The following is a 13330-nucleotide window of genomic DNA, read 5'->3' on the forward strand; positions in this document are numbered from 1 at the left end:
CTTTTTTTTAAATTTATTTTTCTCCACATATGGGAAAAACGGATGACACTTGGTTTGCACTCTGATCAGAATCTTATCAGAATAATTGGTCTGATTTTCTTGTTGGTGAAAAAATTGGACCCCTAAATGAGATGTTTAAAAAACAAACAAACTGTGGTTTACTCACACTCCCCGAGTCTGGCATTGAGTCTTCCCTGCTGCTCCGTTTCTTTTACTGTCTACAGCGCTGATATCATGTCGACAGGTCTGCAGCGCAGATGTCATGTCGACAGGTCTGCACCGCGGATGTCATGTCGACAGGTCTGCACCGCGGATGTCATGTCGACAGGTCTGCACCGCGGATGTCATGTCGACAGGTCTGCAGCGCTGATACCATGTCGACAGGTCTGCAGCGCGGATGTCATGTCAACAGGTCTGCAGCGCTGATGTCATGTCGACAAGTCTGCAGCACGGATGTCATGTCGACAGGTCTCCAGGGCTGATGTCATGTCGATGAGTCTGTAGCGCTGATCTCATGTCGACAGGTCTGCAGCGCTGATGTCATGTCGACAGGTCTGTAGCGGTGATGCCATGTCGACAGGTCTGCAGCGCTGATGCCATGTCGACAGCTCTGCAGCGCTGATGTCATGTCGACAGGTCTGCAGCGCTGATGTCATGTTGACAGGTCTGCAGCGCTGATGTCATGTTGACAGGTCTGCAGCGCTGATGTCATGTCAACAGGTCTGCACCGCTGATGCCATATCGACAAGTCTGCAGCACATATGTCATGTTGACAGGTCTCCAGGGCTGATGTCATGTCGATGGGTCTGTAGCTCTGATGTCATGTCGACAGCTCTGCAGCGCTGATGTCATGTCGACAGGTCTGCACCGCGGATGTCATGTCGACAGGTCTGCACCGCGGATGTCATGTCGACAGGTCTGCACCGCGGATGTCAAGTCGACAGGTCTGCACCGCGGATGTCATGTCGACAGGTCTGCAGCGCTGATGCCATGTCGACAGGTCTGCAGCGCGGATGTCATGTCGACAGGTCTGCAGCGCTGATGTCATATCGACAGGTCTGCAGCACGGATGTCATGTCGACACAGGTCTGCAGCGCTAATGTCATGTCGACACAGGTCTGCAGCGCTAATATCATGTCGACAGGTCTGCACCATTGATGCCATATCGACAAGTCTGCAGCACGGATGTCATGTCGACAGGTCTCCAGGGCTGATGTTATGTCGATGAGTCTGTAGCGCTGATCTCATGTCGACAGGTCTGCAGCGCTGATGTCATGTCGTCAGGTCTGTAGCGGTGATGCCATGTCGACAGGTCTGCAGCGCTGATGCCATGTCGACAGGTCTGCAGCGCTGATGCCATGTCGACAAGTCTGCAGCACGGATGTCATGTCGACAGGTCTCCAGGGCTGATGTCATGTCGATGAGTCTGTAGCGCTGATCTCATGTCGACAGGTCTGCAGCGCTGATGTCATGTCGACAGGTCTGTAGCGGTGATGCCATGTTGACAGGTCTGCAGCGCTGATGCCATGTCGACAGCTCTGCAGCGCTGATGTCATGTCGACAGGTCTGCAGCGCTGATGTCATGTTGACAGGTCTGCAGCGCTGATGTCATGTTGACAGGTCTGCAGCGCTGATGTCATGTCAACAGGTCTGCACCGCTGATGCCATATCGACAAGTCTGCAGCACAGATGTCATGTTGACAGGTCTCCAGGGCTGATGTCATGTTGATGGGTCTGTAGCTCTGATGTCATGTCGACAGCTCTGCAGCGCTGATGTCATGTCGACAGGTCTGCACCGCGGATGTCATGTCGACAGGTCTGCACCGCGGATGTCATGTCGACAGGTCTGCACCGCGGATGTCAAGTCGACAGGTCTGCACCACGGATGTCATGTCGACAGGTCTGCAGCGCTGATGCCATGTCGACAGGTCTGCAGCGCGGATGTCATGTCGACAGGTCTGCAGCGCTGATGTCATATCGACAGGTCTGCAGCACGGATGTCATGTCGACACAGGTCTGCAGCGCTAATGTCATGTCGACACAGGTCTGCAGCGCTAATGTCATGTCGACAGGTCTGCACCATTGATGCCATATCGACAAGTCTGCAGCACGGATGTCATGTCGACAGGTCTCCAGGGCTGATGTCATGTCGATGAGTCTGTAGCGCTGATCTCATGTCGACAGGTCTGCAGCGCTGATGTCATGTCGTCAGGTCTGTAGCGGTGATGCCATGTCGACAGGTCTGCAGCGCTGATGCCATGTCAACAGGTCTGCAGCGCTGATGCCATGTCGACAGGTCTGCAGCGCTGATGCCATGTCGACAGCTCTGCAGCGCTGATGCCATGTCGACAGCTCTGCAGGGCTGATGTCATGTCGACAGGTCTGCAGCGCTGATGTCATGTCAACAGGTCTGCACCGCTGATGCCATATCGACAAGTCTGCAGCACAGATGCCATGTCGACAGCTCTGCAGCGCTGATGCCATGTCGACAGCTCTGCAGGGCTGATGTCATGTCGACAGGTCTGCAGCGCTGATGTCATGTCAACAGGTCTGCACCGCTGATGCCATATCGACAAGTCTGCAGCACAGATGTCATGTCGACAGGTCTCCAGGGCTGATGTCATGTTGATGGGTCTGTAGCTCTGATGTCATGTCGACAGCTCTGCAGTGCTGATGCCATGTCGACAGGTCTGCAGCGCTGATGTCATGTCGACAGCTCTGCAGCGCTGATGTCATGTCGACAGCTCTGCAGCGCTAATGTCATGTCAACAGGTCTGCAGCGCTGATGTCATGTCGACAGGTCTGAAGTGCTGATGCCATGTCGACAGGTCTGCAGCGCGGATGTCATGTTGACAGGTCTGCAGCGCTGATGTCATGTCAACAGGTCTGCAGCGCGGATGCCATGTCGACAGGTCTGCAGCGCTGATGTCATGTCGACAGGTCTGCAGCGCTGATGTCATGTCGATAGGTCTGCAGCGCTGATATCATGTCAATGGGTCTGTAGCTCTGATGTCATGTCGACGGCTCTGCAGCGCTGATGCCATGTCGACAGGTCTGCAGCGCGGATGTCATGTCAATGGGTCTGTAGCTCTGATGTCATGTCGACGGCTCTGCAGCGCCGATGTCATGTTGACAGGTCTGCAGCGCTGATGTCATGTCGACAGGTCTGCAGCGCTGATGTCATGTCGACAGGTCTGCAGCGCGGATGTCATGTCGACAGGTCTGCAGCGCTGATAACATGTCGACAGGTCTGTAGCGCTGATGTCATGTCGACAGGTCTGCAGCACGGATGTCATGTCGACAGGTCTGCAGCGCTGATATCATGTCCACAGGTCTGCAGCGCTGATAACATGTCGACAGGTCTGTAGCGCTGATGTCATGTCGACAGGTCTGCAGCTCTGATGTCATGTCGACAGGTCTGCAGCGCGGATGTCATGTCGACAGGTCTGCAGCGCTGATAACATGTCAACAGGTCTGTAGCGCTGATGTCATGTCGACAGGTCTGTAGCGCTGATGTCATGTCGACAGGTCTGTAGCGCTGATGTCATTTCGATAGTTCCGCAGCCAATTTTTGAGCTCAGCAGCTCTGCTGATTACAGTGTTTTTCTAAAACTGCAAAACCTTAAACTCTTTGAAATATTATCGACGCTCCTCCCTCCTAAAGCTGAACACTTACGGCTCTTGCAGATGGCCATAGATTAATTTATCTGAGAGAATAGCCCTGATTATACAACTGACACTGGTCAGAGCTTGGTCAGAGTGTGATCATAGTGTGATTAATTCTCCTGGATGGGACAATCGGAGCACACTGTAAGGAAAAGATGGAGAACAAAATGTATCCGTCTCTATTCTGTCAGTGTGCAGAAATCGACTGCATTCAGATGTCATCCGAGTGCAGTCCAATGGCACTCATTGACTTCCATGGCCAAGTGCTAACTGAATATGAGATCAAACTCAGGCATGCTGACATTTTTTTTCCTCCGACAGACTAAGAAAAAAAAATTGGGCATTTGCACAGCCCCATAGAATAGCATTGGTGCGATCTGATGGTTAGACAGAACACACTCCGACTGATAATACGGCCGTCTGCACGAGTCCTTAAGGTGGATTCATACCTGGTCTTTTCCCTTGGCAGAAACATGTTGCTTGGCATTGTTACACGACTCGTTACTGGAGGTTCTTGTGTTTTCCGGTCTTAGGTGGCGGTTTTGATTTTCAGGTTGAGGATTTGTGAGTGTTGTGTAAATAGCAAACAATAGATCCGTCTGTTGAGGAATCACTTTACAGGTTGTTTTATGCTTTTATAAAACTGTACTTCTTCTGTCTTGGAAATTGCCATAGGTAGTGAATGAAGCCACACCGTACATCCTCTGCCGTCCTCCATGTGATTGCAGAATGATACTGGACAGTAGACCCTTATTCCAGTGATTAAAAAGGGTACCAGAGGTGGAGCCCCCGGCGAACGGACATTTATACACATATATGCACATATTGTTTTCCAGCAATATTACTTCAATACTAAGGTCTAAAACAATGAAGACGCAGAGCACCTGTATCAAGCCTTGAGTATCCCACCGTGCACGGCGGATACTGAACGAATCGTCATCAGACAGGAAGAAGAGAAAAAAATAGAAAAGTAGATAGTGTAGATCGGGAACGGTAGGGAATTTTTACAGCAAGTATATTATAATATAGCTTAGATTATGGGACTAAATAGATGGGGAAAAATTTGCTTTCGGACCACCCCTTTAACTTATACTATATTGAAGAATCCTTTTCATGGAGTATTACCCCCAGGCATATCCTCGATAACCCACCTCACCGTCTGTCAGTCCTATTGACATGTGCTAATCTTCACTTTACCTTGCAGGTACGGCCGTATTTACTGACAAACAGCCTATATATGCATGGAATAAACAGAAAAAGAGCAGAGATATCCCAGTGGGGGAAGCCAGTCAAGCTCACTCTCGAATCGAATGTTCATCAGAAAATGACCAATGTTTAAATCAGATTTTTAGGTTAAATTAGTATTTAAAAATGTCTATATCACCATTTTACATGAAAAAAGATGAGAAAGCCTTTAATTTTCACACTGACCATGAGGCCTAATATGAGATTCGTACTTTCTGCTCCTTGCATTATTTTCAGCAGTCTCATTATCATCACTGACATGGCTAGGATGAACGGTAACAATTCTAACTATAATAGATAACAAAGGATCCACAATTCAGTTCCCAATAGATGATGGTTACAGCTCACCTCCACCCCCTACCTGCAAAATGATGTTTGCCAAGATTAGAGATTGCTCACTTTACATATAAATCCATGAAAATAAGAAGGATCTGAGTCATGTGAAGAACATGAGCACCAGAACTCATCTATTATTATTTCTCATCTCCGCTATCCAGAGAGATAAGAGTTCTTCTATAGGTGTTGAGCAGTAACAATATATATATATATATTTCCCTTCAGTTTTTCACTTCAGCTTTCTTAGAGCATTATACACATTTAATAAATGTAGTCACAGCCTGGTGAAAGGTTCTCATGTATCTGAAGCTTAGCAATGATCCTACAACCCTATCCTTTGTGTCATCGCCATGTTCCAGATCGGTGTTTGCTCTCTGTGAATTTTAACCTTTAAGGCCTTTCAGAGTTGATACAATGGATCCAGCCTTGCAAATCCTCTGTAAGATAAATATATCAGATGCCATGTGCAGATGTACACGCCGGGTTTGCTACAATGTATCAGTCTGGACTGCAATCTGTTTAGCTCATAGAGGATTGCCCAGACTAGGACTAGATACAACTTTAAAGGGAACTGTCACCAAGAAATCATGTTTAATCGACTGGAGGCATTATATTGGGTAGGAAGACCTGAGCAGGGTGATTTACACCTTGGCAGAAAAAAAATCAGTATAACTTGTAACTAGTGATGAGCGAACATGTTGGGATAAGGTGTTATCTGAGCATGCTCGGGTGCTAACAGAGTGTCTTCGGCGTGCTTGAAAAATATGGTTGAGTCACCGCGGCTGTTTGACAGCTGGAACATAGGATTGCCTGTTTGTTAGGTAATCCCTCCATGTGTTGCGTCTGCTGAACAGCCGCGAGACATGCAGCTGCGAGGACTAGACCATAGCATTAGAGCACGCCGAAGACACTCGGTTAAGGTACCGTCACACTAAACGATATCGCTAGCGATCCATGACGTTGCAGCGTCCTGGCTAGCGATATCGTTTAGTTTGACACGCAGCAGCGATCAGGATCCTGCTGTGATGTCGCTGGTCGCTGAATAAAGTCCAGAACTTTATTTGGTCGTCCGATCGCCGTGTATCGTTGTGTTTGACACCAAAAGCAACGATACCAGCGATGTTTTACACTGGTAACCAGGGTAAACATCGGGTTACTAAGCGCAGGGCCGCGCTTAGTAACCCGATGTTTACCCTGGTTACCAGCGTAAAAGTAAAAAAAACAAACAGTACATACTCACCTGCGCGTCCCCCAGCCTCTGCTTCCTGCTCTGACTGAGATCCGGCCCTAAAGTGAAAGTGAAAGCACAGCGGTGATGTCACCGCTGTGCTGTTAGGGCCGGAGCTCAGTCAGTGTCAGGAAGCAGACGCTGGGAGACGCGCAGGTGAGCATGTACTGTTTGTTTTTTTTACTTTTACGCTGGTAACCAGGGTAAACATCGGGTTACTAAGCACGGCCCTGCGCTTAGCAACCCGATGTTTACCCTGGTTACCCGGGGACCTCGGCATCGTTGGTCGCTGGAGAGCGGTCTGTAGCTCTCCAGCGACCAAACAGCGACGCTGCAGCGATCGGCATCGTTGTCGCTATCGCTGCAGCGTCGCTTAATGTGACGGTACCTTTAGCACCCGAGCATTAACTGATAACACCTTATCCCAGCACGTTCGTGCATCACTAATACTAATCTCAGCTCTTTTAATGCCTAAAAGTCAGGTGGGCGGTCCTAATCGCTGACTGACAACTAAAGAACTCCCCGCCATACACATTAGATGGCTGTCAGCTGGTAGCTGGCTCTCAAACACAGGGGCGCTTGCATGGTCGAGCGCCCCTGTGTTCCCCATGAAAGAGCCTCTGCCAGATATCTCTGGCAATGGCTCATCTCTTAGAGAACAAAGGGATCGGCAGTCTGAAATCGGACCTGTCAGATCATTAACTCCCTCAATAATCAATAGTCCGGGGCTCCCAGAAACATTAGACTGTCGGCGGAACCCTTCCTTTGGCTGACATTAGTGTAAGGTGTATGGGGGAATTTACTCTGTTAGCACAGCCATACAGACTGTCAATCAGGCCGGAGACACACTGGTGCGAGATACGGCCGAGTCTCGCTGGTTAAAAGCAAGCTGTGGCACCTGCACTCCGGAGCGGAGCGTGCGGCTCCATAGCAATACATGGAGCTGCACGCTCAGCTCCGGAATGCAGGTGCCACAGCTTGCTTTTAACCAGCGAGACTCGGCCGTCTCTCGCACCAGTGTGTCTCCGGCCTCATTAAGTGAGACCGCCCACTGGACTCCAAGGCATACAAAGCACAGGGATTTTAATCAATAATGCATTGTGCTGAATCTTTTCCAACAAAACTCCATATAAACCTACACGGCATCTTCTGCTCTATGCCATGCTGCCGGTAGTTAGAGGATTTTCGTGTTGGCAGGTTCCCCTATAACAAACCTTCAGCTGTGAGAAATTATAGGTTTGTAGACGGTTTTAACCTTTGGATGTAAACCAGAATGTGCCTGTGCTCTGATAGTAGAGATTTGGGAAATAGTAAGGGTATTTACGCAGAAGGTTAAAAAAACAACCAAGCTTTTTATTTTAGAACATTGAACCTAAAAAGTAAAAAAAATAGAATAAAAGTAAAAAAAAGAATAGAAAAAATAATTGCTTTTATGGAGTATTAATTTCCAAATTCTGCACTTAAGGCATAGCCAAAGGATACATGATAAATGCCTTGAAAGATACGGGTCCCATCTTACACCTATCTTCAAAACGGGGGTCCCGGAACCTTTAATAACGCCTTATCTATATTAATATACCTTTCTTTTTTTATCCTCAGTCTACTTGTTGCTGGGTCTCATTGCGATGCTGGTGGTCCTCGAGACATTTTGTGAACTTCAGGAGTTGAAAATGTTCCGTAAACTTTTCTACGTGAAGAAGAAGAAAGACGAAGATCAGGAGAACATAGTGGAGCACGACCAGCTGGCCTTCTCCTCCATCTCTGACCAGGTCGCCTCCTTAAAGGAAGAGCAAAAACTGAGCGAACCGTTTGTGTCCTTACAGCCGGTGGTTAGTTACACCAGTGATGGTTCCATAAATAATGAATAGTAAAGCCAAGGATGAGCGGGAAGGGGGGGTCTCCGCGCGGAGATACGTACCTCAGCTTGAAATAACAGCACAAATCAAGTCGGTCTGTTTATCAAGTCCTAATATTTGGGTAGTTTTCAGAGCAATGTTAAGAAATCATGTGTACTCATATTAATGTTATCGTGCACTGACACAGACTTAGATCCCAGCAGCGAAGGTCTAACTCCCAAAGGGCAGAGACTTTACTACTCTGCAGCTACAGAGAGGACAGTCTGGGATAGGGGGGAGCAGGTTACATCATGGTGATTGGCCGCCAGGAACAGTTATGAGAGGGAAGAGAATACATACAAGGAGTGATTCAATGCTAACGATTGAGCAGAAATGGCTAATTTTACAGGAGAAGACTCCACAGGGGCGAAATCAGTGAGTTTGTGTTCTTTTCTGTGCAGGTCTGAGTATTTTTCAGACCGTAAGACGTACTTTTCCCAAAAATTTTTTGGGGAAAATGGGGGTGCGTCTTATGGTCGCAATATACTTACACATCTTGCGGCGGTGGTCCTGATGGAGCCTCCCTTTCCAGACTGGTGCGGCTGTGACGGTGCGGCGGGGCCCTGTGGTATGGTGGTGGCGGGCTGTGCTCCTGGGCAGTCGCAGCGGCTCTCTGTGCTCCATGGGGGACTCCACCGGCATTTGATCAAAGTCCGGAGGCCCCCACACATCCGTTGCTGCCATGTTGCCGTGGCCTCCAGGAACATGGCCTCTGGGAACATGGCCGCTGGGCCAGGGGCAGCGCATGCTCAGATTCAGATCTCGTCCCGAGATCTCGGGAGACAAGATCTCGTTTCCGAGATTTGAATCTGAGCATGCGCCGACCCAGCCCAGTGGCCATGTTCCCAGAGGCCATGTTCCTGGAGGCCACGGCAAGATGGCAGCAACGGATGTGTGGGGGGCCCCAGCACAGAGCCCCTGCCCTAGCACAAAGCCCCAGTTCAGAGCCCCTGCCCCAGCACAGAGCCCCTGCCCTAGCACAAAGCCCAGTACAGAGCCCGTGCCCCAGCACAGAGCCGCCGTCACCGCAACCAGCTTGGGATGGGATTTCCCAGAGGCCACCGCACCAGCCTGGACCACCAAATGATCTTTGTGACCACTCCTCCACCTGTGCCAATCCCTTCCCTGGTAAGCTGAATTCGGACTGTAAGACAGGCCCCCATTTGACACTTTCTTTCCCCCTATTTTCCTATTTTCCTTATGAAAATTTGGGGTGCGTCTTATGGTCCGCACCGGTCTTATAGTTCGAAAAATATATAGCACATATTACATTTGCTCCAGCGTCACCCATATTCCTATATACTGAGAAAAGCTTATACTAGATACCCATGTTATATCAGCATGCTCCATATCACTATATACAGAACATGTATAACTTATCCCAGCTGTACATATATAATTATATACAGAATATACCCAGGTTATACCAGCATGCTCCATATCACTATATACAGAAGATGCATAACTTATACCAGCTGTACATATATAATTATATACAGGAGATACCCAGGTTATACCAGCATGCCCATATCACTATATACAGAAGATGTATAACTTATACCAGCTGTACATATAAAATTATATACAGAATATACCCAGGTTATACCAGCATGCTCCATATCACTATATACAGAAGATGTATAACTTATACCAGCTGTACATATAAAATTATATACAGAATATACCCAGGTTATACCAGCATGCTCCATATCACTATATACAGAATATGTATAACTTATACCAGCTGTACATAGGTAATTATATACAGGAGATACCCAGGTTATACCAGCATGCTCCATATCACTATATATAGAAGATGTATAACTTATACCAGCTGTACATATATAATTATATACAGAATATACCCAGGTTATACCAGCATGCTCCATATCACTATATACAGAAGATGTATAACTTATACCAGCTGTACATATAAAATTATATACAGAATATACCCAGGTTATACCAGCATGCTCCATAGCACTATATACAGAAGATGTATAACTTATCCCAGCTGTACATAGGTAATTATATACAGGAGATACCCAGGTTATACCAGCGTAGCCCACATAATTATTGTTGTAATTATTACAAGTTCCACTGGAGTGTGGCAGTGTCATAATAGGGAGGAAGAGAACAAGAACTCTATTACCACATATTGGAAGAAGCAATCCTAGAATTCAATATTGACCCTTTAAAAACCCCTTTACTGTACTTTTATGCCCATGGTTATTTGCTTTGGTAGCGTTTGCAAGGTCTGCACTGCCCTCTAGTGAACACTGTATTTTTTTATGTAATTTGTTATGACAGGATTGTGTGATGTTCCTTTCCTAAGGAGTTTTACAAATTTTTATTTTCTGAGGACATTTCTTATATGGGACTTTGATAAACATACATATTGGAATGTTTTACATGTAATACATAAATAATATATTTTAGATACTGTAGATGTAGAGTAGAGGTAATTATTTTAAACTATGGAATTCGCTTAAATATATTTTTGTAAACATAAAAAGCAACGGTACTGTGTATGATAATAAATCTTTGAACAGTCACTGATCTAAGTTATTCTAGGAATCTCAATATTTTTTTTAAGAGATTAAAAGGATTTTGTTGGTCGTATGAATGTAATAAATATAAACATTAGTGGTGTAAATATTACTGAAATCATTTTACTGAAACACCCCAGAACTCAAGCACTATTTTACATATACATTTTATATTATTTATTAATTATCCTGTACTGATCATAAGTAATGCTGTATATTATACTTGAGAGCTATGATCATAATTCTGCTGGCTGGGTCACTGTGTACATACATTACATTACTTATCCTGTACTGATCCTGAGTTACATCCAGTATTATACTCCAGAGCTGCACTCCCTATTCTGCTGGTGCAGTCACTATGTACACACATTACATTACTTATCCTGTACTGATCCTGAGTTACATCCTGTATTATACTCCAGAGCTGCACTCCCTATTCTGCTGGTGCAGTCACTGTGTACATACATTACTTATCCTGTACTGATCCTGAGTTACATCCTGTATTATACTCCAGAGCTGCACTCACTATTCTGCTGGTGGAGTCACTGTGTACATACATTACATTACTTATCCTGTACTGATCCTGAGTTACATCCCGTATTATACTCCAGAGCTGCACTCACTATTCTGCTGGTGGAGTCACTGTGTACATACATTACATTACTTATCCTATACTGATCCTGAGTTACATCCTGTATTATACTCCAGAGCTGCACTCACTATTCTGCTGGTGCAGTCACTGTATACATACATTACATTACTTATCTTGTACAGATTCTGAATTACATCCTGTATTATACTCCAGAGCTGCACTCACTATTCTGCTGGTGGAGTCACTGTGTACATACAATACATTACTTATCCTGTACTGATCCTGAGTTACATCCTGTATTATACTCCAGAGCTGCACTTTCTATTCTGCTGGTGGAGTCACTGTGTACATACATTACATTACTTATCCTGCACTGATCCTGAGTTACATCCTGTATTATACTCCAGAGCTGCACTCACTATTCTACTGGGGCAGTCACTGTGTACATACATTACATTACTTATCCTGTACTGATCCTGAGTTACATCCTGTATTATACTCCAGAGCTGCACTCACTATTCTGCTGGTGGAGTCACTGTGTACATACATTTCATTACTTATCCTGTACTGATCCTGAGGTCCATCCTGTATTATTCTCCAGAGCTGCACTCACTATTCTGCTGGTGGAGTCACTGTGTACATTACATTACATTACTTATCCTGTACTGATACTGAGTTACATCCTGTATTATACTCCAGAGCTGCACTCATTGTTCTGCTACACTCTCCTACCAGTATAGTTATGCAGACACTGAACAAGCAGGGGGTGATGGGAGATTGGACTCAATAGTAGCACAGTGTACAGAATAAGGCAATTTCTGCTTTGTACAGTTATATTTTCTTTCTCTGTGATGTGATATAGGGCTGGATGTATGTAACTTCAGTTCTACTTCTACAATGTAGCTTCCATGGTACCTCATATGGATTTGCACTGTAATGTAGGATGTAAATATGTGTAATTTAGGAATATTCGTCTTCCAGAATTCCAGAGACTTGAAAATTCTACCAAACGTTTGTTAATAAAGTAATGTATCGAAAATTCTATCTTGCATTTTGTGTTTTCCATCGCTAAAGGTTTTATTGTTCCGCAGCAGATGTTCCTGTAGTTCTTTTATCGTGGGTCATTTACCAGCATTTGTGGAGTCGTGCATTGCTACCTGATTATTTGCCTTTAATAACAAATCAACAAGCCAAATCAACAAGCGGGCATTTATTTTATTTTAGTAGAAAAAACACTGCCCAAAAACACATGGTAAAGAAGTATACAACAATAAAAAAAAGCACAATTAGCTGCTGCAGAACCTCATTAATCAAAGTCTAACCGGATAAGCTGCTGCAGAATTTTATAATTCTCAAATTGGATGCTGCAGAACATCATAAGACACACATCATCTGCTGCAGACTCTCTCAATACAAACCTCAAGTTGCTGCAGAACATCATAATATACAGTGGATATGAAAAGTCTCCACGCCTGTTAAAATGCCAGTTTTTTCGCACCTTTAATCACACATTACACTGTTCAACCCATTGAGAAACTGTAATGTCTCCCTGAGGCCAGAGGCTCAAAAGGCTGCTTTAGGCAGATTTGGCATAAGCCACCCCATCTGGCAAACTCCAGAGAATAGTATATGGATCTGGTTTTATAAAATGACACAGTGGATTGCTACCATAGAAGGGCTGCTGGCCAGAGGTAGGAATGGTCGCTAGGCAGGGTCAGAGAATAGGTAAAGTCAAGGACAAAATCAGGATCCGTAAGAATAGTCAGAAACAAGCCGGGTGCAAAACAGGAATACACTTAACCAAGCTAGAGAAGAAACC

General features: G+C 45.8%; 1 protein-coding gene and 1 long non-coding RNA gene across 2 annotated transcripts in view; both read left to right on the top strand.

Annotated features, from left to right (window-relative positions):
• The window catches only part of KCNK1 (potassium two pore domain channel subfamily K member 1), a 64143-nt gene extending 55057 nt beyond the window's left edge, over positions 1–9086 (top strand). Inside the window, exon 3 of the mRNA XM_077253131.1 lies at positions 8075–9086. Within this exon, the coding sequence (XP_077109246.1) occupies positions 8075–8343 (269 nt within the window). The 3' untranslated portion in view covers positions 8344–9086. The remainder of the gene's footprint in view (positions 1–8074) is intronic.
• Positions 9087–9242: 156 nt separating this feature from the next.
• On the top strand, positions 9243–12550 carry LOC143765928 (uncharacterized). The gene is made up of 2 exons (XR_013213479.1): positions 9243–11220; positions 11411–12550. It is a non-coding gene; the product is annotated as an uncharacterized LOC143765928 (long non-coding RNA).
• The last annotated feature ends 780 nt before the right edge of the window (positions 12551–13330 follow it).

Source organism: Ranitomeya variabilis, chromosome 4, assembly GCF_051348905.1.
Source record: "Ranitomeya variabilis isolate aRanVar5 chromosome 4, aRanVar5.hap1, whole genome shotgun sequence".
Classification (NCBI taxonomy): domain Eukaryota; kingdom Metazoa; phylum Chordata; class Amphibia; order Anura; family Dendrobatidae; genus Ranitomeya; species Ranitomeya variabilis.